The sequence below is a fragment of the Ahaetulla prasina genome, chromosome 7 (genome assembly GCF_028640845.1).
Source record: "Ahaetulla prasina isolate Xishuangbanna chromosome 7, ASM2864084v1, whole genome shotgun sequence".
In the NCBI taxonomy this organism is placed as follows: Eukaryota; Metazoa; Chordata; class Lepidosauria; order Squamata; family Colubridae; genus Ahaetulla; species Ahaetulla prasina.
Genome location: NC_080545.1, coordinates 81228761 through 81255225, shown reverse-complemented (window position 1 = coordinate 81255225; position 26465 = coordinate 81228761). Strand labels below are relative to the sequence as shown.

At 37.6% G+C, this 26465-nt stretch overlaps 1 protein-coding gene and 1 long non-coding RNA gene across 4 annotated transcripts in view; one reads left to right on the top strand and one right to left on the bottom strand.

Annotated features, from left to right (window-relative positions):
- Nucleotides 1-26022, top strand: part of BICD1 (BICD cargo adaptor 1) — a 136579-nt gene extending 110557 nt beyond the window's left edge. For 2 of the 3 annotated variants that reach the window (XM_058191579.1, XM_058191578.1), the window contains 2 exons: nucleotides 10582-10657; nucleotides 20206-26022. In XM_058191579.1, the coding sequence (XP_058047562.1) occupies nucleotides 10582-10657; nucleotides 20206-20293 (164 nt within the window). In that variant the 3' untranslated portion in view covers nucleotides 20294-26022. The remainder of the gene's footprint in view (nucleotides 1-10581; nucleotides 10658-20205) is intronic. The other variant, XM_058191577.1, reaches the window with a different exon arrangement.
- LOC131202507 (uncharacterized) overlaps nucleotides 1-26465 on the bottom strand; it is a 74307-nt gene that overhangs the window by 43912 nt on the left and 3930 nt on the right. The window lies entirely within an intron of this gene.

The following is a 26465-nucleotide window of genomic DNA, read 5'->3' as shown; positions in this document are numbered from 1 at the left end:
ATAAAAACAGAGCTCGGGAGGGCCGCCTGCATCTCTCCATTGTGCTGGCAGAGGCACCGCAGGCTAGTCCTTTGCTATTTGCAGGGCGGACCAGATCTAAGCATCCCGCGGGCTGAATCCAACCCCTGGGCCTTGAGTTTGATACCCCTGCTCTAATGGCTTTAAATATTTCATCTGAAAGGGCTATTCCTAAAGGCTTTAAGTGCATGAAATCACATCAGGATGAAATAACATAATGTTTGAAAAGCTTTTCAAAATTTAACTTTTGGAAATAAAATATGCATTTGATCGCTTTAAGCTTACTTGAGATAAACTTTTACCATGGATGTTCATAATGGAGATGAAGAGATGTTCCAAAGAAGATGACACAAAGCGAAAAATAATTAGAAAATTGCCAGTAGTTTCTTTGATACTACTTTGAAAACAAATATTACATACATATTAAGGGGGACTGAATTAGAATAAGTTATGCAACAATTGCCAGCAAACCATACATAAATTAAATAAATCCAGTAAGTATTTTCAATCCTTCAAATGGTTATTCCCATTGCATATTTTGCATATTTTCTCTCTCATCAGCAGATGGTGCTCTCAGCTTCACAATATATTATTGGCAAGTCTGATTTTAATTATTTTAAATTATAATTCCAGTAAAAAAACAGTATAAATTTTTTAAGTCCATAGTTACAGCATTTTAAAATGCCTTCTCTATACCACATCTTCTAACTTTGAGAGTCTAATTTTCTCTCTCTCTCTATATATATATATGTATCAGTGGTGAAATGCACTTACCTTCGCTACCGGTTTGGAAATGTGAGCGCACTCGCTCGCTCGCTCGCTCTGCTCGTGTGTGCCTTTTTTGCATATGTGTGAAGCGCACGTTTAGTGAACCAGTTGTTAAACCGGTAGGATCCCACCCGATTACAATGTCCAATATTCAGACTTTTTAAAACATCTTTCTTATCAAGAATTGTTACAACAGGAGTATTGCGATTGTGGTGGTCATATAGTCAGCCAGATGTTTAGACTGGATCCTGAAGATGAAACTGAAATACTTTGGCCACCTAATGAGAAAAAAGGACTCACTGGAGAAGAGCCTAATGATGGGAAAGATTGAGGGCAAAAGAAGAATGGGATGACAGAGAACGAGGTGGCTGGATGGAGTCACTGAAGCAGTAGGCATGAGTTTAAATGGACTCCAGAGGATGGTAGAGGACAGGAAGGCCTGGAGAAACGTTGTCCATGGGGTCGCGATGTGTTGGACACGACTTCACAACTAACAACAACAACAAAAATCAAATTCTTCCCATGAATCTAGGATAGACAGATTTTGTTTAATTTTTTAATTAAACATTAAAGTTTTAATTATCTTGCATGCTGCCTTAGTCTCAACAACTCTGGTCAGCTCACAACACAATCAATGAAAGGAGTTTCAGTCAAATCAGATTAGGTGCTTTAAACTAAATTGATCCTTGACAATAAAATTGGATGGTAGTTATAAATTCACATCTCCTAATCCAAAGAAGAATCCACTTTGGTGTAGGTAGGCTCAAGCTAGAAACCACCTAGTGTAAATTCTACTTTGGCCTTAGGCATGAAATCCGTTGGGTGATTTTGAGCCAGGATCTCTATCTCAACTCTAGAAATTCCTGAAAATATTGGCAAACAAACTGCAAGGACCTGTCCAGGTAGTTGCTAGGAATCAACCCGGACTTGAAGACACAAAATTAATTTAAAGAATGGAATTAAGAGAAAGGAGAGGAGGAGACAGAATGACAAAGTTAAATCCTACTAGAATCATAGTAACCATGGGGTGTATTCTTCTACATTTCCCAGCTTCTTAACTTTTCATTTTAACCTCTATTGACCTCTAATTGATGACAAAGGCCAGGCTCAGGCAAAAAGACAAAGCAGAGGGTGGGCTAGAAACTTAAAAGGCTGGTACAAGGTTCTTTCAACTTCTTCTGAATTATTCCCATCTCTTCCTTTTATCCCTTCTTTGAATTCCGCTTTCCATCACAAGTTGATGGATCCATTCCTTTATTCTTTATTCAGAAATAATCTATGTTTCTGAAGGCTTTAATTCTATGGTTTGAAGTTTCCCCCCCTTTTTATAACCTTTGAGTGGCCATTGCTAAGCTAACCTCCTTATTATTAACCCTTCAAATGGTTAATAGCCAGCATGGTCATTGCTTAGCTGCCTAACATTTTCAACTGGTATTTTAGGTAGCACCAAATGCATCTTCAAGGTATCCCTAATTATCAACTTCCTCACAAAGCCATAGAGAGCAGGAAGGCTCTGCAGTTTTCGTAACTTCTAGCCCTGGTCATGGAAAACAACAAAAAGCCAGCCAACTCTCCCAGATATTTGTCATATGTTCAGTATTTTCACATGCAGCTTGCATATATGTATGCATACAGCTGGATAATTGTTTTAACTGAGTTTGATTACTCAAGGGAGTAAAAATTTCACAGCTTGAGTGTTATCAAGAATGTAAGAATGCACTCCCACCCCCTCCATTCTCTTGTTGCAGCTGTCCCTGTGTATCATAATAACAATGTTCTGGCAGTCATAATTATAGCTGAGAAAGGCTGAATTTGATTGCACTATCAAATTCATATGTAACAAGAGGACATTATAAAGGTGTCCTATTTGATACTTGAAAGCTAATGGGAATGTGATTTATGGCTTATGTATGCCCCATTCATTGCAGTATACAGAAAAAAACTTGAAATGAGTGAGGCATCGGATAAAAGTAGGGAACCTTATTTGCACATGGATTTCACCAAAGTGGATGGGTAGGAAAACTAGAAATGTCTGCATTCTGTTTTTAGGCAATTAATTTTGCTGGGAAATGAAAAACAGTATTCTTTATCAAACCTATTTCCATTTCCTTAAAGTATTCCTTTGGGTCTGTGATTCCTTGTTTTCAGTTTAATATACCCTGTCTTTTTCTGTGCCTGTTTCATCATTATTTTAGATCAACCACGTTTGGATAATATGCACTGAACTAATTCAATGAGCATTGTATATATACAGAATCATCCCAGACGCGGTACAATTTTATGTGAATCCTATTCCAAATCTGGAAATAATTTCCCCTCAAGGGAAGGGGAAGGAATTCAAGGATGTTATTTGATTTAATCTATTTCACAAACTTAACTAATTAATCACACTTTACCTCTTGGTGCCACTGCTTTGAGCTGTTTACTAAGGTCTGGTTATATTTCTGTGTCCTTTAGTCAAGTCTGAGAAGTTACATTCCATATTAAGAAATACGTTGTAAGCATTTGTGATACTACCAATTATTTTTTCACATATTTTCTTCAAATCTTTTTTATCTTGCATGTGGCAAAGTGCATGATGTTCCTAATTGCAGTGATTTCAACCTGAGCAAAGAAGACTTTGATTCATAAAGCATCCTGCATAAAACTGCTGTTGCACTGTATCCACAATTTTTTAAATATTGAAATCTTTTAGGAATTCCAGAAATGAACATTACATGATGATATATACACATTACGGTCACAGACCAGCAAATTAAACAGTTGACATGCTCAAAGAATAAAAAACAAAGTGCGTGAAACCATGACAAAAAGAAGAAAGTATATACTTTCTTTAACAAGAACATCTTTTCAAAGATATCAATCCATATATTTAGAAACTTTTTTCTGAAAGGCTTAATGAGAGCTTTGTGTGTAGCCTGTTGTTTCTTAACCCCATTTGAGCAAATTACATTGAGTTGTTTATTTGTGGACTTAGATATAATGGTATATCTATCAGAAAAAGAGTTTCACATGAGTTTGTTCTCTTTCCTTTTCATCCTAGAATAATACAAATGTGGCATTTGCAAATGCAAAATAGTCAAATAGCCAGTTGTATCCATCTTTACAGATAGAAAATAGCCATACATTTTTTTTTGTATGGGAAGATCACAAATGACAGATAAAAAGCTTTGAGGAATTGTGTTTACATTTTCTCAAATCTGCATAATTGGTATAACTGCTATATTAATTGCTATATATCTGGTAGTAGCTATAGTGCTAAATAAAACAGGGCCTGTGGAATCCAGAACTTGGTGTAAATGTAAACATAAACTTGGGGAAAATCTGTGGAGAGACCCCAGAATTGGTCAATTATAGACCAGTGAGCATGAATGCAGCAGTTAGGTTTTAGTTCAGTCATTGGGAGCTATGGTTTTTTTACAATCCGTAGACTTCAACTCCCAGAATTCCTGAATCAACATGGCTGGCTGGTCATGTCCACACGTCACAAATGGGCCATAGCTGCCCATTCCTGTATTAGTTGGAGGTTGTGAGTAAGAATAGAAAAAGAAGAATGAAATGGAGAGGCAGGATTGTCTAGATCCTAGACCAGAGATGGCAAACCTTTTCGGCAATGAGTGCCCAAATTAGAATGTGCGTGCATGTGTGAATGTGCGCGTGCCAGAGCGCCGGAAACCTTTTTGGCTGTTTTTGGCTTTTTGGCTGGTTTTTGGCTGTTTTCAGGCCATTTTCCGGTACTCCGGCATCCGTGTACCGGCTGGCTGGTGCGCATGTGTACGCCAGAAACTAGAAAAGCAGCTGGCGATGGTGTGCGTGCCCACAGAGGGCTCTGGCACGCATGCCGTATGTTCACCATCACGGTCCTAAACAATCTCCTAGACTCTAGGAGAAATCCTAATCATTCCCTGATAATTTGTGGGAATGCACTGCAACACTGCAGCTGTAACATACTGATTCCAATCTTCCTTGCAGACCCACTATACCTTGCCACGAAATGTCAGGTTTCCGCACCATGTAGTTTTAAAGGTTTCATTAAAACAAATTGAAATTTGATAGAAAGTGCTTTGTCTGCATTGAGCAGATTTACATTCATTTCTGAAATTGTGCTCACATCTGAATGGTGATCCGTTTGGCACAGGCACCGTTGCAGTAAGAGCTGCATTGTGTCACCTGCACAATGAACGTACTCTCTCTTTTTAACTCTCTAGATTTTGTTGTTCTTGTAAAGTGTTACTGTCTCACTTAGTCGGATTGTGTCCACAGTTACTGTCATTTTGCAGAACCTCCTGCCATTTTGAGAAATATTCAAAAGCTGCAGGGTAAGCCTTGAGGTAAAATGAATGTAGTTCAAAAAATTCAGAGGCAAGCTCCCCTTCTGGAAAATGCTGCTCCCATCCTCTTAGCATAAATTACCCTTATTCCCATCTAAAGCAGGGGTCTCCAACCTTAGTCCCTTTAAGACTTGTGGACTTCAACTCCCAGAGTTCCTTAGCATGAATTACTTTTAGTATGAATTACCCTTATTCCCATCATCTAAAGCAGGGATCTCCAACCTTGGTCCCGTTAAGACTTGTGGACTTCAACTCCCAGAGCTTTGCTGGCTGAGGGACTCTGGGAGTTGAAGTCCACAAGTCTTAAAGGGACCAAGGTTGGAGACCCCTGATCTAAAGGTTACCCACGGCTTATATTACTGAATTTATTATGGGAACAATTTTGGAGTTGTTTTTAAATTTTTGTCCTTAAACATTGTAAAAATATAGTAAGCAAGAGCAGCAAGCTATCTCTTTCTTCAGAGTTATGTTCTGCAAAATGATACCTTGACAGTTTTTTTCCTGTTGAATCTTAAATTTACATGCTATGAATTTAAAGGAGCAGGTACAGTACACTCATTTAAGTGTTGCCCATTATTTCTATGTTCTGTATGACTGAAGGAAAGAAAGGGGGAAAAAATGTTACTATTTCTGTCTTTCTGTGTCCGCTACTTCACTAACCTGCTGGCTAATCTTTCAGCTGATTTAGTGAGGAATGACTAAAGTATTTCTGCAGAATAACTCATTCAGTATTTTAAAAAAATTAAGTGTAGAATCCCATGGTTGTAATCTGCATTCAGTGTCAACATATGCGTTGTTTAGTCTATTACAGTGTTTCTCAATGATAACAACTTCAAGGGGCATGACTTTAACTCCCAGAATTTATCAGCCCACATGGGTGTTGAAATCTACATATCTTGAAGTAGGCAAGATTGAGAAACACTGGTCTATGATATTGTTTAATTATAACCTAAGAACATTTGCATATATTAAATGTAAGAGTTGAATGCTTGTTTTCTTGCTTCTGAGCAAGCCAGAATGTCAGTTGTTGTGTAGGGGAGTTACACAAACACTACAGCTTCCCAACAGATGCTGTCCCATTTTAGTAGAATTAACAGTGCAAAATCCAAGATTCAAAAAAATGTGTTTGTTAAAATTAAGGACTCCTTTCCCTACAATGGTAAGGAGACAAAGGTCTCCAAGAAGTCCATGGTGATGCTTACAAGTAGGATGTGAAGGAAAACATCTTCATTCTTTAAATTCTAGGGCCTATTTCAATGATAAAATGTCTTTGAATATGGTAACTTTATTTAAACATCACATGATGTGTTTAATACCCTTTTTAAAGTTAGCTAAATCAATGAAAATTTCCACATCTTGAAGCCTGATAGGTATATATATGAAAAACTATTTTGCTTGTCCCAAATCTGCTTGACATTCTTAACCCAAACTTACCCTAGATTTTAAACGTATTCTAAAATGTTAATAATGACATCTATATTATTATAACAAGCATTGGCAGAATGAGATTTCACTTTTTGCTGTTATTTATAATTGAAGATTAGGTGGTTGCTTTGCCCCATGGAGCAACAGCTAAAGTGAAGTAAACACAGACAGATATATTCCTTATGAAATTGTTGAGCTCTGAAAGCAAACTTATAGAGGCACAAATAATATGCTGTAGTCTTACTCTGATACTTCTTCCACAAGAGAATATTCTTTAAAATCTATTAAACAGATTTTAACACAATCTGCATAGTTCAATTCTCCACATTTATAGCACACACACACACACACACATTATTTATTTATATATTTGGAACAAGAACAGTTTAATTTATGTTGACAACAAATGAAATTTGGGAACCAGTGCTCAATTCTATTGGTACCTCAAGATCAACTTAGAAAGTTTTGATTTGCATCACAATTTTCAGCAGATTGGTGTGCAGTCACTGTAGTCACTACTATCTCTAAGCATAAGAAAAAATTGTTTACTTCAAAGACTTTGGATCTGCATATGGATGATACCGTGTTTTCCCGAAAATAAGATCCTGTCTTATATTTTTTTTGAACCCTGAAATCAGCACTTGGCCTTTTTGCCCTGTGCTCAAAAGCCCGATTGGGCTCATTATCAGGGGATGTCTTATTTTGGGGGAAACAGGGTACATTGATAATCACTATCTTGATGGTTCATTAATTACAAATTTATGTAGGACAAAATTTTCATTACCTACTAGCTTTGGTTCCTAAGCAGAACATCATGTAAAAATGGAATATGAATATATACATGCCAGATATTAGTGATCATAAAACATAAGGTTCGTGGCCATGCTACTATTATGGTGACTACTGTTAATGGAGTTTGGCAGAGTTGACTGCTAGTCAGGATTTTATTCATTTGCTTCTTTGTTTATTCATTAAATTTAGAAACCACTCATCTCCTTCAATTGAAGGTGTTGTATTAGATGGATTTTTTGGTTTAATATGACTTGATATTTTAAGCAATAAACTGAGGTGATCATTGCTAAGTCTATCAAGAAACAGGAGGAAAAGTATCAACTGTTCATAAAACATCAAAATTTGCATCCTCAGGGACCTTTAGAAGTCATAGAAGGTTAAGGTCTTAGCTGTAACAAACAAACAAAAATAGAAAGATAAGTAGACTATCTTGTTTATCCTTTCAGGTCAAGAGAAGACTATGAGCAAACTAGTTAAATGATGAGAGGACACAGTGCCTCCTTCTGTTGTAAACCTGAAGTGTTTCTTGTGTTTGTGCATCACATGTGGCCTTAATGCATGATGACTTAGTCATGCAACCTGATCTTGACATCCAACTATATAGGATAGTAGTCTGTGTGTTAGGAATGGAAATGAAGCAAGTGTAAAAGCATACAATATTTTACAGAATGTGTTTCAACATATTTTCTTTGAATAGCATTATTAAGTCATGTAATGACTTCCAGCGTAATTGAACTAAGTGTTAAAAACATTGCAAAGGGCATGACATTTTGACTCTTAACCCTGTAAAAGAAAATGGGAATAATGCAGAAAGGAACTCTGACTTGTTCTGAGAAAGGATTTTGCACCTCCTCATCTCGGTCATTTTTCTTCTGCTGTGATCCCAGCATGTTATTAATTGTTAGTGCCAATATTTGCTGTGGTTTGGAGACATAAATAGCATCTGTTGGGATGCTTTGTTTGAGAGGGCTTTAATTATTCAAGATACAAGATTTAATGAAGAAGCAGATGAACCTAGTCACCTGTCCTTCACCAAGAAGAACATAGTGGCATTTCCATCCGTTCTAATGAAGAAGTAGAATTATTGGGGGAAATGATACGTGGCAAATATGGGGGAAAACTGAAAGAAAATGGAATCCTGAACAATGGTCTCATAGTGCTACTACAATGGAACAGGGCATGTGCTACTACTCCCTGATCCTTACTGTTAAAGTTAAGGAATTTTGCTGCCATGCTGGTTAGACTGAACAAATAAATGTTCAGCAAATAGACATGGCTTATTTAAATTTCTTCAGATTCACATTTTCATGTGAGAAACTGGGCAGTGAAGATAAACTCTTCCTAAAAGCAATTGCTACTTAACAAATGTATGTCAGGCTGAAGTCAGAAGGTGATCCAAGGTACTTGATGTACTATGGAGCTATCACCTTGAACTGGAACCAGAAGCAAATTGGCAGCCAATGCATTTCATGTAACGGTATCACATGTGCCGCCCAAGGGGCCTCCAGAACTGTCCATGCCACTGCATCCTATAACCAGTTGTAGTTTCTGAATACTCTTTCAGGGTAGCCCAATGTAGAGTGTGTTGCAGTAATTCAGCCAGAAGATGACCAGAGCATGAGTGATTGTGCATAGGGCCTCACAATCCAAGAAACTGGCACACAACATGAAGTTGTGCAAAGGCTCTCCTAGCACTTGTAAAGCCCTTTTATGTTTTTATCTCAATTTTTTCCTTATTTGACAGCTGGAATATAGGTTCTAAGAGGCAGGTTGATGCTTATTCATAGGTTTCAAAATAAGTTCGGCTCCATTGAAAAAAAAAGTCAATAACTTTAGAGATGAACTCTGGTGTTATGAGAATGTAATAATTCCACTGCTTTGTCTCTAATATGTATTAATATATTATACGAAAGAGGATTATTGGTGTTTCATTCATATATACATGAATGAATACACACACACACACACACACACACACACACACACACAAATATATATACATATATAAATTCACCATTTATATAAAAATTCAATTTACAAATTCAAATAATCTTCCAGTAATCAAACTATAAGAAGATCCTAAAATCATTGAAATCCTTTCTAAAAACCTTCTCACATCGCTGATGGAGTCCTAACATATATATAAAATGTCACAATTTATAGTTTTTCCTAAAACAATGGAGATTGCTTTTAAATGCTCCTTTAAAAAAAAAGTAGAAATAATCATAAATGAATTGCCTTTTGTATGCCATGTAGGTTATTCTCCAACTGCTCTAGAACTTATTGAGATAAAGGTGGTTGAACACATCCATCTAAATTCTTAAATGCAATTACACTTTTTAAAGTAACCAGCAAGATTTTTTCTGAGGGAAATTCTAGCATTTCCAAGTTCCTTAACTGAGCACTGAGCTCAGTTATTGAAACATTTTTATCATTTTAAATATGCCGTGTTTTTTCCCCAGGCATTCAGTATATAATTATAAGTACAGTTACAGATCTTAAATGAATTTCTCAAGAGATTTATTCACCTTTTTCCTCAAGGTCATTTAAAACTCCACTGCATCCTACGTTACCAACATAATTTAACATTATGCTTTAACAGGCATACCTTATATATACCATTGGAGGGCAGTGTAGATCTTCACAGAATATGATAGTGTTCAGATATGCTTAACACCAAGCAAAAATTATATATACTTACGGCTAACTGAGATATTGATTAGGAACCTGGAAGAAATATATTTATTGATAGCCTGATTCAAGTATAGTTGAAATTAATCCCAGTCCCTTTGCCCCTAATATAGTCATGGGTTTTTTTTTCCAATCCAAGTATAGCCATTTTTCTACTAGATTTTGCAATGAGAGAAGCAAAACCAGTTTCTAAACAAGTCCAAATGATCGTAGTCAAGGAGCAATCTTCTTTCCCTTCTGTATCCCATACCTATTTGAGGACCCCAAAAGTTGACAATTTAGCAGGACAATAGAAGACACCATTTAGATCAGCAAGTGATCTTTGAGAATACACTGTGAACCTACCCAATGGTTTTAGGCTGTTAACTCAGATCAAGGCAGGGATCAGTTGAGTGTTTCTGTCAGCATTTATCAATGCTTCAACCGTTTAACCCTCTTGACTTAGAGCAGGCATTCCTCACTAAATCTCTTCCACCACCTGCCTTGTGTGTTTATTACTTACTAACCTTTTGTGTCATCTCTTTGTATATATGCCTAATTTATCAGTCTCTTGTAGATTGTCAGCAGCCTGCTGCCTCACTACCGCCACACGGCTCACAACTAACCAGGAGGCAACGCTGTCAGACTGTCAGGTAATGTTCTGCTAAATCTCCTTTCTTCACCTTTTGGCTTTCTTTGCATGCTATAGTCGGATTCTCATCACCCCACCTCCTTTACATCTGTCATCCCCAACCCTAATTTCTACTCTTTCTTCCAACTGGCTGCTATCCGTATGTCTGGCAGACCCTTATCTGCCTTTAAAACAACCAAACAGATAAACAGAAAAACAAACCAACCAACCAGACAGAAAAGCAAATTAAAACTGAATTGAATTTAAACTTTTGTAATTGACGTGGAAAGATTACCTATGTCCAAGCAGTTAATCGTATCTGCATGATTGCAGGAATCATGCAACAATATTACTGTGTCATATTTAAAGAAGGTAGTACCTATGGACAATAGATAAAATTGCAAAACTTAACCCATTTCTTCTGTAGATCTGACTGCACCACTACAACAATCCCATGTAGATGATCAAATCCAAAGATTAAAACAAACAAATTATAGGTATTCATCAATTTATGACCAGAACTTGTTGCTAAGCAAGGTGATTGTTAAGTGAGTTGCACCCTATTTTATGAGCTTTTTTGCCACAGTTGTTAAATGAATTACATGGTCTTTAAGTGAATCTAGATTCCCCCCGGGACTTTGCTTATTAACTGCAAAGGTCTCAAATGGTGATCACATGACCCTGGAATGCTGCAACTGTTGTAAATACATGCAGGTTGCCAAGCAACTGAATTTTGATCACATGATCATGGGGATGTTGCAAACGTGTGTTTTTAAAGAAACAAGCACTGCTAAATGAGCAAATAGGAATCTATAGGGATTAGATTAATCTTTCTCAACCTTGACAATTTTCAGATGTGTGGACTTCAACTACCAGAATTCCACAGCAAGGCTGCCTGGAGAATTCTGGGAGTTGAAGTCCACAGATCTGAACATGGCCAAAGTTGAGAGACACTGGATTAGATGATTAAATAAACGTTTAATTTAAGAAACTGTTTAAGTAGCATTTGTAGTGAATCTGGAGCTGAGCTGAGTTGAGGGGTGAAAGAGTTGGCTAGCCTTGAATTGCTGATGGGGAAGAAAATGGCTGAAAAATGATCTTTCCAAAGGTTCACAGGGTTTATCTAGTAGTTTGTACATTTGTGTACATTTGTCTGGCAAGATTCCTATCAATAGGCAATAAATACTACGCTGATCAGCTCCTTGAGTCACCTCTGACAGCATCTTTCAGATTGGGTATATTTTCTTCTTCCTTTATACTAGGAAGGGCTGTAACAAAATGGAAAAGGAGATGCTGTGCCAATAAAGGAGAATATTTGTAGCTCAGGGTTGAACTCTGTGGTCCTTGGTGCTCTCTGAGCTTGATTGTTTCCTTGCAGATATTTCATTACTCAAACTAGGTAACATCATCATCACAACTGCAAAAAAAACAACAACAAGGACCCCTCAAGATGCTATCCATGTGAAGGCTCTAAGTTCTAGGCTCATCCTTTCCCGATAGAACTGAGCCAGTAAAATTGTGAAAAACTATTGAGAGTCAGAACAGGTATGGTTTACATTAGGTGGACCAGTTTGAGATGGTATTAGGCAGATTCCTATTTGCAGAACACAAAGCAAACGTGGAAAGAGTCAGGTAGGGATTGCACCATGAGAAAGGATGCTGGCTTTTCCAGTTGCCCTGGCCAAAACAAAGAACTGATAAAAACTCTCAAGGGCTTGTTTGTTCCCAAACAACATAGGATGAAAAGATTAATCCAATTGCTTCTGTACCCTCTGGACCAGCGGTCACCAACTGGTGGTCCGTGGACCACCGGTGGTCCGTGAGAACATTTTGGTGGTCCGCAGAAAAATTATTTGCATTTTTTATATTGCACTAAATTAGGGGTCCTCAAATTATGCCCCCTGGACTGGATACATGCAATGAATGCTTGTGTTGCTGCAGAGAGTCTCCCCCTTAGGGGTCTTTTTGTGCGAGTTGGAGGGGGACAGAAATTCTGACTTGGGGATTGCTTTGGCCTCCTGGTGCTGTCGTGTCCCACTCCTCCGCTGACGGCTGGGTCCGGGAAATCCGAATCAGGCTTGCCTCTGCAGCTCTGCCCAAAGTCCTAGCAAAGTCCTCAGAGCAGGCAGGAGACCAGTAAGTGACTTCAGCAAGATAAGTTTGACTTTTGCCTGACTCAGAGACTGCCAGAAAGTAGATCCTTTATATAGGCCATGGGGTGTGGCTCCATGACTCAGCACTCATTAAGGCCTGCCCCTCCCTTCCCTCTGCAGCCTCCGCCTCTCCAATCTTCTGATGGGAGGGTCACACCAATCAGCTGTTGGTAATAAACCCTCCTCAGGCTCACCTGCTGTGGAGGAGGGGGAGGGGTCTAGCTGCTCCGTTTGCCTGGGCATGGAGTCAGGGCTGGGGCAGGGAGATTCTCCTTCTGCAGTTTGTGTGGGCATGGAGCCAGGACTGGGACCGGGAGGCATACATTCCTCAGTGTGCGGGAGCAGGTAAGAAGGCCCCGGCTGCTCTGAGGGCGGGCAAGACACAACAGGTGCAGGGCTTTGGGCAAAGGCTGGAGGGAAGTACAGCTGAAGGTGAAGAGCCAGAGGGCCTTGTTCTAGTGGAACTGCATCATGGCCTGAAACTGGCTGACCATCTCGAGCACTGGCACCTGGCCTTGCACTCCCACAGGTCTTCTCTCTGCTTGGAAAACCTATGCTCCTAGTCCTCAGTGAGGTGCTTCTGCTGAGCCTCCTTCTTGGCCAGATCCAATTTGAACTGAGCTGTTCTGCTAACTCTTTCTCGTGCTGGCTGCTTAGCTCCAATAATTGCTTCCTATAGGAGGCCTAAGGAGCCCAGGCAGGCAGGCGAGGAGTGGCTGAGCGGGGAGGGGTGAGTACAGGCTGGTGAGGCATCCCTCGACATGACATTGAGTTGGCCACACCCACCCAGTCACATGACCACCTACCCACCCCCAACCAACTGGTCATTAGGCAGATCATATTAGTGGTCCACGGGATTTAAAATTATGAATTCAGTGGTCCCTGCGGTCCGAAAGGTTGGGGACCCCTGCTCTGGACTATAATTTTAACTGGAACTGGACTCCTTGTGGCTGCTTTAAATTGGTAAGCACTCCTAGATCTGAGCATGACATATAAATGTACTACAGGTGGTAATCAACTTACAACCGTTCATTTAGTGACCGTTCCAAGTTACAAGGTCACTGAAAAATGTGACTTATGACCCTTTTTCAAAGTTGCAAGCTTTGCAGCCTCCCCATGATCATGTGATCAAAATTCAGACGTTTGGCAACTGGGTCATATTTAGGACCGTTGCTGTGTCCCAAGGTCATGTGATCACCTTGTGCAACCTTCTGACAAGCAAAATCAGTGAGGAAGCCAGATTCACTTAACAACCGGGGTACTAAGTTATCAACTGCAACTATTCACTTAACAACTGTGTAGAAATGGGTTTCAGCAGGTTCTGACCAGTTCTGGAGAACCGATAGCGGAAATTTTGAGTAGTTCAGAGAACCGGTAGTAAAAATTCTGACTGGCCCCACCCCCATCTATTCTCTGCCTCCCGAGTCCCAGCTGATCGGGAGGAAATGGGGATTTTGCAGTAACCTCCCCCCTAGAGTGGGGTGGGAATGGAGATTTTACAGTATTCTTCCCCTGCCACACCCACCAAGCCACACCCGCAGAACTGGTAGTAAAAAAATTCGAAACCCACCACTGCAACTGTGGCAGGAAAGGCCGTAAAAAGGGGCAAAACTCACTTAACAAATGTCTCAACAACAGAAATGTTGGGCTCAACTGTGGTCATAAGTTGAGATAGGAAAGACTGGTGAACCTCAAACTAAGCTTAAAATGGGACTAATGTTTATTTTATTTAAAGAAAACCTGAACCCCGCAAAGCCTTAAAATTCAAGCCCCATTTACATGCAAGATAGAATCCAATTATTTTGTATCATCTAGTGCTTGGGTCTGCAAACTTGGCTCTTTTAAGACTTGTGGACTTCAACTCCCAGAGGAACTCTGGGAACCAGAGGATCCAAGTTTGCAGACTCCTGATCTAGTGTATTGTGTCTCTATAATAAGCAATTAATTGTGCAATTAATTGTGCCTCCAGCCACCTGTACTATCAGGCCCTGTCTATTTAGTTCAGGGGTCTCCAAACTTGGCAATTTCTAAGACTTGTGTATTTTAAGACTTGTGGCTGAGGAATTCTGGGAGTTGAAGTCCACAAGTCTTAAATTTGCCAAGTTTGGACACCCCTGATTTAGCTACTCTCTGGTATAATGAATTCACATTCAGCCTACATCTGAAATAATGTCTGGGCTGAATAATTTTTGGGTAATATATTATCCTTTTGCCTAATAGATGCATGAGACAGAGCTCCTTAAAATTCACTGAGAGTTCTGTAACTTACCTGCCGGACATAATTGGAATGGTTGGCTTGAAAGGAGCATGGGTGCACCAACCTGTCTCAGTGTTAGATCGAGGCTCAGCAATCTTGACCACTTGGGGTCATAGGCAGCCCTTTGTATGATAACAGAAGTTAGAATGATCTGTTTCTGTTGACAACAGACCAAAAGGGAAGGAAGGCAAAGTCCAGTCCATTCGTTTCCACCCATCATTAATCTTAAGAAATAACCTCATGCCAGAAAAAAAATAAATATATCTCCAATCTTTATTTTAGATCATGCAGGAACATGAGACAATAGACACTGTCCTTAGTGATCCATAACCTTCACTGCTTTATATATATTTATAACAATTAAATTAGAATGAATGCACTGATGATATTACCTAGTTTGGTAATGAAATGTCTCCAAGAAAATCACCAAGCTCAGAGACCACCAAAGATTCCACAGATCAACCCTGAGTCACAAATATTTACTTCTATAAGCAAAAATAATTAATTTGTTAAATGTTCTGCTAACAAATCATTAAAAAATTCTCTCCCTCCCTCCCTCCCTTCTTCTCTCTCTCTCTCTCTCTCTCTCTCTCACACACACACACACACAAATTAAACACTGCATTCACAACAAACTCATTTTGTTTGGCAGAGCTTGCTAGGAGAATTACAATGGTACCCAAAGGAAATGAATACCAGGCCAGAACTGTTTGCTTCATGCTACAACATTAAACATAATTGCACACATGTTCAAACATAGAACAGTGGTATTATAGGAAAATGGATTCTAGCTGAAAATTAAGAAAAAAAATCTAATAATATGGAACCACTGACAGAAAGGTGGTTGGTTCCTCTTCACTGGATAAATTCAAATGGAAGCTGGAAAAGTCATCCGGGATAGTATTCAAGAGCAGGATTAAAATAAAAAATAATTAATTTGTTAAATATTCTGCTAACAAATCATTAAAAAATTCTCTCCCTCCCTCCCTCCCTCCCTCTCTCTCTCTCTCTCTCTCTCTCTCTCTCTCTCACACACACACACACACACACACAAATTAAACACTGCATTCACAACAAACTCATTTTGTTTGGCAGAGCTTGCTAGGAGAATTACAATGGTACCCAAAGGAAATGAATACCAGGCCAGAACTGTTTGCTTCATGCTACAACATTAAACATAATTGCACACATGTTCAAACATAGAACAGTGGTATTATAGGAAAATGGATTCTAGCTGAAAATTAAGAAAAAAAATCTAATAATATGGAACCAGTGACAGAAAGGTGGTTGGTTCCTCTTCACTGGATAAATTCAAATGGAAGCTGGAAAAGTCATCCGGGATAGTATTCAAGAGCAGGATTAAAATAAAAAAAAATCATTATGTCAGAATGGGAAATTAGTATTGCTCTTCTCTATTTCCAGCTACCTGATCAGCCAATCAAAAAAGCCACAAATTTTGTAGTATAAAAATTCAGTTATCTTTATTCTTATTTATTAATTCAAATATTAAAAGTATAAATAATATGGTCTTTAGATGAGCTACACAGCAGTCTTCAATCTATTGTATTTATTTCTTAACACCATACTAATTTTTACCTAGAAATTATGGAAGTTGAAATTCAAAATATCTGGAATGCATTGGTTGAGAAATACTATAAGATGTATCTTCTAGTATTCTCGCCCTGGCCAGAGTTAATGTTTCTTCTAACTTTGTAAATAAATGATACAATTAGGTGCAACTTCAGGGTACAGTATTAGTTAAATATTTTATTGCTTACTCACTTTTATGAACTTGCTTTCAAAGATGCAGTGAAAAAGATATATTTTGTGTATGTTCTCTACTTAATGAGTTGGAAATCTTGTTTAGAAATACTTGATTCTTTTCTAAGATAAAGTGGCCCTATCATAATCCTTGAAGGGAATTGGATGGATACATTCCTTTCCTTATCTTTTGTAGTGAGTCAGATTGTTTTGTGCAATGTTCTTGTTTAACGGTGGGATAGGATATATTTTATGGATAGTGACTATTTCCATGCTTATACACCATGCCATAAATGGAATTGATTGATTATACCCCATTACATTGTTGACTCTTGAAGACCACATAATTAGATTTTCTCCATTATGATCTGTCCCTAACCTGATTTTTTCCCCAGGTCTTCTCATACATGTAAAATTCTAGAATACTTCAAAGGGTTATTTTGCTTTGAAATGTGACTTTCTAGCATGAGCTATTTCCTGCAATTTTGCATGAATGCTCAGGGAAGTTTATTGCTCCAAACCTGGACAATATTGCTGCTTCAAAACTCTCCTTATTTATCAAACAAATCTACATGGCCATTTATCTAACTCCAGGAATCCAGCTGATCTGCAGTCTAATTTGAGAATTTCAAAACAGTAGATTGTAAGACATCCGATTGTTTGCCAAATGCTTTGTATATTTATCTGCACAATAGCTATATGATTGTATTCCGTAATTAAATTTCCAGAATCTTAGCTGTTATATAGGATCAATCCGAGTCAGTCACCAGACCAAAGGTTTATTCTTCCAAGCTTTTAGGCTCATGTTGGAGCCCAATCTCCAGAATGTGTGCACTGGGCTGTTCTACACGTTGTATTTATTTGGTGCCTGGTTGTATATGGCTTTTTAGCTGTTACCGGTATGTTTATTATTTCAAGATATTGTTCAAAATATTCTAAGGAACATACAAAATATGTTCTTTAGCCTATCTTGGATATGATATGACCTACTGAGAGAAGACTATGCTCCTTCAAAATAACTTTTGCTTCAATAAGGAATGGGCAGAGCCTCTTTCAGTTGTTGGGCAAGATGGTTAATTGCTCTGAAGTCACCCACCAAGTAGCTAAAATATGAAATACTGACAGACGTTTCATCACTGTAATTCCATCTTTTAACACTGCATATCTGTATTTGAGATATGTATATTTCTGCACATCACATGGTTGTTATGGGACAAAAATGTACGTTGGGGGAAAAAATTGGAAGATGCATTTTAAAAAGAGTTTTATTTTGCACTGTAAAATTGTTAATTGGTTATGTTGTTCTTGATAACTATCCTAAATTTTTATCTTCATCGGGTTGATTTTAAAGTGCCATTAGATCATCCTTTCATCATTTGGACAAAAGCAAATTGTTACACTAATGCATTTTTATTTATTTTTTTCTATTCCTTTAAGCTTGCAACTTTATGGCATGATAATTTTAGCTCTGCTAATTGTCATGTTTCTGCTTTAAAAATATTAAGTCAGTGAGAGTTTGCTCCAGACTGCTAGTTCTCTACTGATACTATCTACTGAAAAGCAGCAGTCTATTTCCATCCCCCAGTGATGGGCTAATCATAGAAAAAGAATGGGCAGGGGCAGAGGTTGGTTTCAGCAGGTTCTGACCAGTTCCGGAGAACCAATAGCGGAAATTTTGAATAGTATGGAGAACCGGTAAATACTACCTCTGACTAGCCCCACTCCCACCTATTCTCTTCCCCCCCCCCTCTTCCCCGAGTCCCAGCTGATCAGGAGGAAATGGGGATTTTGCAGTAACCTTCCCCTGGAGTGGGGAGGGAATGGAGATTTTACAGCATCCTTCCTCTGCCATGCCCACAAAGCCACACCCACCAAGCCATGTCACGCCCACCAAGCCACGCCCACATAACTGGTAGTAAAAAAATTTGAAACCCACCACTGGGCAGGGGTTTCGCCTTGGGAAGAAACAAGGGTCAAATGCAGCCTGGGGGTTGTTCACCTGAGTCTTCAAATGGTATGATCCATGATGTCAACTGATCTTTCTAATGGTTAGATTTCCTTGAAGCAAGTTTTGCTGCAATAAATCTATGTATTTGTATCGTTTTTACTATGTAAGCAAGAAAGAAAGAAAGAAAAAAAAGGAAAGACAAAGGAGGGAGAAAATAGTCCACAAAAGTATGCTATACAATACTTCAGATATATTATTGTCATGTTGCAGGATTAACATTTTGATGTTTTTATGTAATAATAAAAAAGAAATTAAGTTCTTAAACTCAGACATACAGTCTACATTCCAAAAATGCTCTAACTAGAAGTCCTGGTGGCAAAATGCTTGTTGAAATATAAAAGAGAGTTTGTCAGATCACTGGATTAATCATTGAGAATTTGTTTCATTTCAACTTTGTAGTGAAGATAGTTTTGTAATCATAAATTATCTATTTCTGCAATTTTGTTAGTTCCTAACCCATTGACACACAGTTCAGAATTATAAAATTTGGCTTGGAAACCAATGAATTTTGCAGAACAAAATTAATATGTGACTTAATTTTTTCCAGAAAATATTCCTGCACCCATAAATGTCCTTCTGAAAAATTGTGCCCAATAAATCCAAAATAATGCAAATAATTTAAAATGCATAGAAGTATAACATACAGATCTGAAGCAGCCATTTCATTTCCATAGTATCTTTGTACCTTTAACATCTAATTGAAAGTTTTTTAATTGCCTCTAAAAATAAAAATATTACAGTTTTATTTTTTGGTGAAGAACACGTTAAATCTTTCAGGATAGAGCAGGGTTTGAAGATTTCTGGCCAAAATCTATATGTCAATAGGTGTTTCAGATAAAGCTATTGCCACTTCATAATTTTTGGCAAATGATTCTTGATTTATCAATATATTGATAATAGGTTTCAAAATTGTTGATACTCCTTGGAATTCTTAGAACAGCAACAGCAATAAAAACGCTTATTTACAAACAACTAATTTTGAACGTTTGGGCTAAGTCACGGGTGTAAAACTTGCGGTATCACGTTGCCATCATGTGACGTTTTGCGTTGTTTTCCCCATTCGCAGAGATGGGGAGGCATGGCCTGCACATAATGCATCCAGCCCGCAGGCTGTTAGTTTGATACCCCTGGACTAAGTCAACCTTCCCATCTATCCCAAGGCGGTTTAAATTTACAACATATAATTTCATCTGGTTTCATTGTAAATATGGCGCTGATGGCTTGGTGTTTGTCTTCTATGGCACATATGGTTACTTCCATATAATTTAAGAATTATGGGTATATTAAAATACCAGGAAGGTGCAGAGCATCACCTGTCTCCATGAAGAGTTTTCTTCTTTGCACCTTTCTTACTTTGACGTGTATTTTAAATAGCTACTTTTTCATTCCAGTCCTGATGTAGCTCTTCCAGAAGAACAGCCACATTCCAGCTCTCAATATACCCCTCCTGTCAGCTGTCTACTTAAGCCTCCTCCTTAACATCGTGCTTCATATGCAACCTAAGAGTTTGGGGGGAAATCTCACCACATGGACTGAATTGGAGTTTTTACAGCAAAGGAACAGTTTGTATCGAGCATGACTGCCTTGTTGCTGCTGCTGAGTCCAGACACCATCTACAGTCTTAACAAAGGAAGGCATGTGGAGACGCTTTAAAGCACAGTGCCCAGACTGCTAAAAAATTCTTCAAAGTTCCTCTGTGTGCATCATCCGATCAAAACTACACAACGGAAGTCAGACTTGTTCCTTCCAATTGTTTGGCTAGGACTATTAATGTGCCGGGAACCTAGACTCCTACCGAAGCAAAGCAAAGAAAGTATGCTACCAATCTTATTTTGCCCATTCAGCTCAAGCTACTGACTCCATATTTCTTTCTGTGGTTTAAATGGCATTTTATATATATATTTTTTTCCTGACATATTTGCACCAAAAAGTATGGTTATTAGAAATGATGCGTGGATGGGTTGTTCCACTTTTTTTTTAAAGTAATACAGAGATAATTTACACTGAGATTTTTTTTTTGGTTCAGTTAGGATTTGTTTTAATTTTTTTTAAATTTAAAAATGTATATGTATTTTATTTGGAGATAGCTCGCCTTGGGCAAAATGCAGTTGGTGTTTTGTTTGTTTTATTGCACAACATTGTAGAAGATACATTGAAATGAATGTGTACTGGGGGGGGGATTGCAGAGGAAGTTGGGTGTGCCAAAATTGCATCAAAATAAATAGGCACACAGTGAAGCACTTAAATTGCATTGATTTCAAGAGAATTCTGGCATGCCTGATTTTCTTTGAACTGTGTCTTTTGACTGGTACTACAGAACTCTGCTGCACTGGTATTGTTTACATAGTTGTTTTATACAATACTGTATTAGCTGCTGGTTCCTTTATACCTTCAACCTGATTAAGCCTGAAAAAGGGTTTTATTGAATAATATATGCATAATTATTTCCTTGTGCTTATTTTTCTGTTTCAGGGTATTCTTTGTTTTAAGGATCTTTTCCCTTTTTTTTTCTGGGCAATCTAATGACTTGGTGCTTTTTTTCAGTTTTACTGTTTGGTATCCAGACCAAAAAAAAAATATTCAAATGAACTTGAAGTAAACATACTGCATTTTATGATAATTGAAAAAAATGCAGGATACGTTTCACTTTACTCCCAAATCCAGTATTATCAGACTAGGGCCTTCCTTTGGTAAAACCAAGTGGTGATGGGATATCAGATGATTAAAATTAGTGCATTTGGTGGGGAATTAAGCAAAAGAAGAGGGACTGGTATCTTGGATTGAAGAACATAGATTTAGATTCTTGTTTTAAGGGATTGCCTAAACTGTCAGCAGTTTTTATTCTAGCCCATTCCATAACAAATAACTCAGGTCAGGATACACAGGTTGTTCCTGCATTGCTTGGCATTCTTCGTTTAATAATTTTCCCAATAAATTTGAGAAATGCTGAGTATGAAAGAAAATGAAGGATAATTACATTATTTTGCACAACTCTCAGAAGCAAGAGGGCTTACTTGCAAGATTTCAAGTTATTATTTTGGCTTTCCACTGGGTCTCTCAGTTATACTGTTAACCAATTTCTCCTGTTAGTGGAATTCTTATTCTGAGTCAGCTAGCCTTAATACATTACAATGAAGAAAAGTTGAGTAGATCCAGGTCCCTTGGTCCCATCTCTACGGTGGTGATATGAACTACAAGACAGAAATTGTAATATATCTGGGGAAATTATCCATTCTGAAAGATATCAGATCATGAAATGACCCTTCTTAGAATAAATACCAAAAAGAGGAAAGAAGGAAGGGGAGGGGTGTCCTCAGCCAAGGAAACTATGAAGTTTAAGTGGTCATCTTTGTGCCTAATAGTAAATATCATTGAAAAACAAGGTGCTAAAAACAGGACAAGCCTAATCAGCAATTGATGTCATGTGGAGCAGTTGACGTTTTGCCAAGACAGTGGTTTAAGTTACCAATGAAATCCACAAACTTGAAAACAACCCCCGGGTCCTACTGACAATTAGTGCGGTAGGAAATTGATTAGATGGAAATACATTGAGTTTAAATGACCTCTATGTGACAGTCCAAATCATATATAGCTCTGTTGCTAGAACTGTAGGAGCTAATGGCTCTCGTTTAATGTGTTTCCACGTTGCTTATCTTGTGCTACACTGAACATTTAAATGCTTCACTTCATATCTAGCAAGGGAATATTTCAGCAGCTCCTAAGGTTGCTGTTGCCAACTTTACATTGGGTTACATTGACCGCTCGCCATCAAGCAGAAGTTTCTGGCTGAATTGTGTATTCCTCAAGAGTGCCAGGAACTTCAACCATTCATCTCACTTTAACAGTCATTCTAAACTCAATGGTGGTGTTTTTGAACTGGTGGGATCTCCATTCAGGAGCAGAAGTTGCAGCTAATATTGATGAACAATGAAAAGAGTCCTATGAAGGTTTTGCTTGTGGATAATGCAAATTAATTGATGCATATTGTTTTGCAAGAGAGAAGCACATGATTTCTTAGCCAGTGAAATCAAAAGGCCTTAAAAGTGCTTAGAAATGATTGGATCATACCTTCATTTTGATTTGTATTCTATTAACAAATGGTTTCAAATGACCTAATGTATACCTCAGAATATCTGTTAGATCAAACTGTCTGTGTAACTGAGCTATGGCTATATAGGTCTTACAACATATGCTATGCTACAGTGGCAAATCTCATTCTTGCCATTTTTGGTACTAATTTTGCAAAAAAAAAATAATTAAATAATTTCAGGCTGCAGTCCTATGAATGCTGACTTCGGGAAAAGTTGTGCTGAAAAGTAAAAAAAAACAATAATGGAATTGCTTGGACATAAATTTCACTTACAGCTGTATTGATTGTGGGCTCATACCTGAGTAACTGTGCTAAAATTTCAGGTTCTTTTTTTTAATAGAGGTTATATACTTCATAGCTGGAAACAACACCTCTATTATCTTCATGAAATGTCCACAGTATTCAAAATACTGAAATATACAGTATAGTCAGCCATGTCTCCCAAGCCTTTCTTTTTTTAAATTTTGGTGGATAATTTTTAACATTTGAATATCAAAAGCATGGGTCTAGTCCAGACACGGACAAGCATGCATTTTCCCATTTAAATCTAAAAACAGATGAAAAAGACTATACACAATATGAAGAGTGATGAGGGGAGAGAGTCTGTTATGTATTTTGCACATATGTGCACACGTTTAAATTGGCTTAGCTGGACATGGAAACATCCAACATCAATCTTCACGTGGAAGATGTGGATTTTTGTATAGCTTCACTTTTTTTCCTGTCTGTAGCAGTGGTGAATTCATGTATTAAAAAAAAGAAACATCCAGATTTTTACTCCTATGTCAAGCGATGAGTTGCTCAAAACTCAAGATCTAGAAATTCCTCAAACTAAATGAGAAAAATGACAGAATATTACAAAGAAAATAATGGTATTCAGAAGGCCTTTTAGTAAAAAAATAATCATAATTATTCATTCTTTGGAAGGAACCTTTTAGCAATGAAAAAATCCAAAAGGGAATATTTTCTAAACACGATTATACTCTACCCAACTTTTTTTTTTTTTGCTTAATTGAATTTTACTGGAATTAATAACATAGGACTAAGCCTAACTGCACAACTGGAGAAGAGTTAATCTTTTATTGTTAGGGTCTAATATCAGTAAAGCCAATAAAGCCTCAAGTTGTTATCTAATCTCTAACAAAGGTACATATGATTCTGAAATTGGTTCTTTTATTTCATGATTTGTACAGCTATTCCATTTTAAATTATTTTTCCTTCGTTATGAAAAATTTGTTTTAATATTCCAAGTGCTGAGATGCTACATTAAAAGCACAGTGATTCCCCTCCTTATATCTTGTCTTAAAAATCGTGTTTCGTTTTTCAGCTTTTTCTCCAGTTTTCTATCTGTTAAAGCTAAACGAGACAGAGTATTCAGAAATTTTCTGGAATTTTACTTTTTTTTTTTAATAATCCTATGTGTAAAATTTAAAAAAAGCAATTAATTGCATTGGCCTCAGGGCAGAATGCATCTGAATATGCAATATAATAAAAAGCTTGCATGACATAATTTCATGTACCCTTTTCAATCATCTATAAGCTAGAGGATTTTTATTTCATGAAGATTCCTCTTTCCCTTTGGAAATGCAAGGCCAGTATAACTTCGTCAAGAGCCATATTACCCAAGACGTCCATCTATTTTAATTTCCCTTGTACAGCTCTTGAAAATCCTCTCTGTTAAATTTGAAGGCAACATGGTGATAACTGACAACATAGAAATGGGGGGGGGGAGATGTGTATTACTGTGATTGTTATGTTAATTTGCTATAAGACTCTGGATGTATAGGGGCCTTGTTTTTCAGATAGCATCTTTACCTGAAAATATATCTGCTGCTCATTATTATGAGGTGGTGCGATGGCTCAGCAATTAGGACACTGGGCTTGTCAACTGGAAAGCCCAGGTTCGAGACCCAAGCATCGTGCGATGGGGTGAGCTCCCATCTTCGCCTAGCTCCTGCCTACCTAGCAGTTCGAAAGCATGCAAATGCAAGTAGGTAAATAGGTACCACTTTGGTGGGGAGGAAATAATGCTCTGCGACGACATGCTAGCTACATGACCATAGAAATGTCTTTGGACAGCACTGGGTCAACAGCCCTTGAAATGGAGATGAGCACCAGCCCCTATAGTCAGTTATGACTAGCGGAGCAAAGTCCGCAGGGACTCCTTTCCTTTCCACTATTATGCACTAAAAAACAGCAGTGGCAATTTTTATATTTTGCAGCATAAATAATTTGTTTTGTTGACACTTTGACTTCATTGTTAAAACTGTTTTGAAATTTGTCACAAGTGTTTGATACAACTGGAAAATTCTGCTAACCAGCTATGTGAGTTTGGTGAGGGGGAGAAATAAAAATAATCTAGCTTTTAAAAATTTATTCATGGATATGGCTTTGTGTACCATACCTCTGAATAAATACAAGTGCACCTCACTAGTTTTGGATCTTGCGTTTCAAACCTTTTGGTTTGTTAAAGGATTAATTCATCTGATCCTTTGTTCAAAATACTTTAAATCCTGATGTTTTGTGACTTTTGTAATCTCTGAATGTTTCCCTTTGCATGAATGTTTCCTTAACTAATCAACCACACACAAAAAAATATGTCTTGTGTTATATTCCAAATGGTTTTGAAATGCTGGTGAAGTTTGTGTTAAACATGATTGTATACTTACATCTGCCTGCTGTAAAGGTTGGCTATTTCTAAACGGAACTGAAACTGTTATAAAATTTTGAGGTTGAATGATTATTTCTAGATGGTGAAGAAAATAGATGTGCTCAATGATTTAAAGACTGAATGTTAGGAATTCTTGTGTTGCAACCACTGGTTTTAAGGGAAATATATTACTACCGTAATTCTCAATTCCAGAACCATGTGCTTATGAAACCTCTAAAATAATTACCATGTTAAACCCTCTTCCATTTTAGTCTTTATATCTCTAGACAATCCTAGATGAATTGTTCTGAGAGGCAGTCATATGCTTGTACATGTTTGATATAATTCAGCTTGACCAGTTGGAAATTAAGACACTCCAGAACAGAATAAATTAAATTAGGAGCTTATATATGATTCTTACTTACATCATTATGTCCAATTAAAATTATGATGTAATGCATAATTATCCCACTAAATAAATGGGCCATCTTTTGTTCACTGAACTGTGCTGTCCCTGCTTTAATGAGTTCCTACATATTCATGAACTAGCTCTGTGCCAACGAAGAAAGGGAAGGAACATCTATGCAAAAATCCGTGGGACATCAGAATTCACAATATATTTGCAATACCTCACCAGATAAAATTAGCAAGTCTCATTCTATTTTACTAAGGTTTCAGATACGTAACCAGAAAAATATATGGCATATATTTAGTGGCTGGATTTTTCAGCTGATAGACAGATAAATCAAGCCACAATCAAAACAACACAGCTAATCCTTAATCCTATTGTAGACAGATTAAACATAGAGATCAATGCTGGACAATAACAATCTTCATTGGATACCAATTGACCTTAAAAACTCAGAAAAGACTCAAATAAATACTGGGCAGATGAGTATTAATTGGAAAAG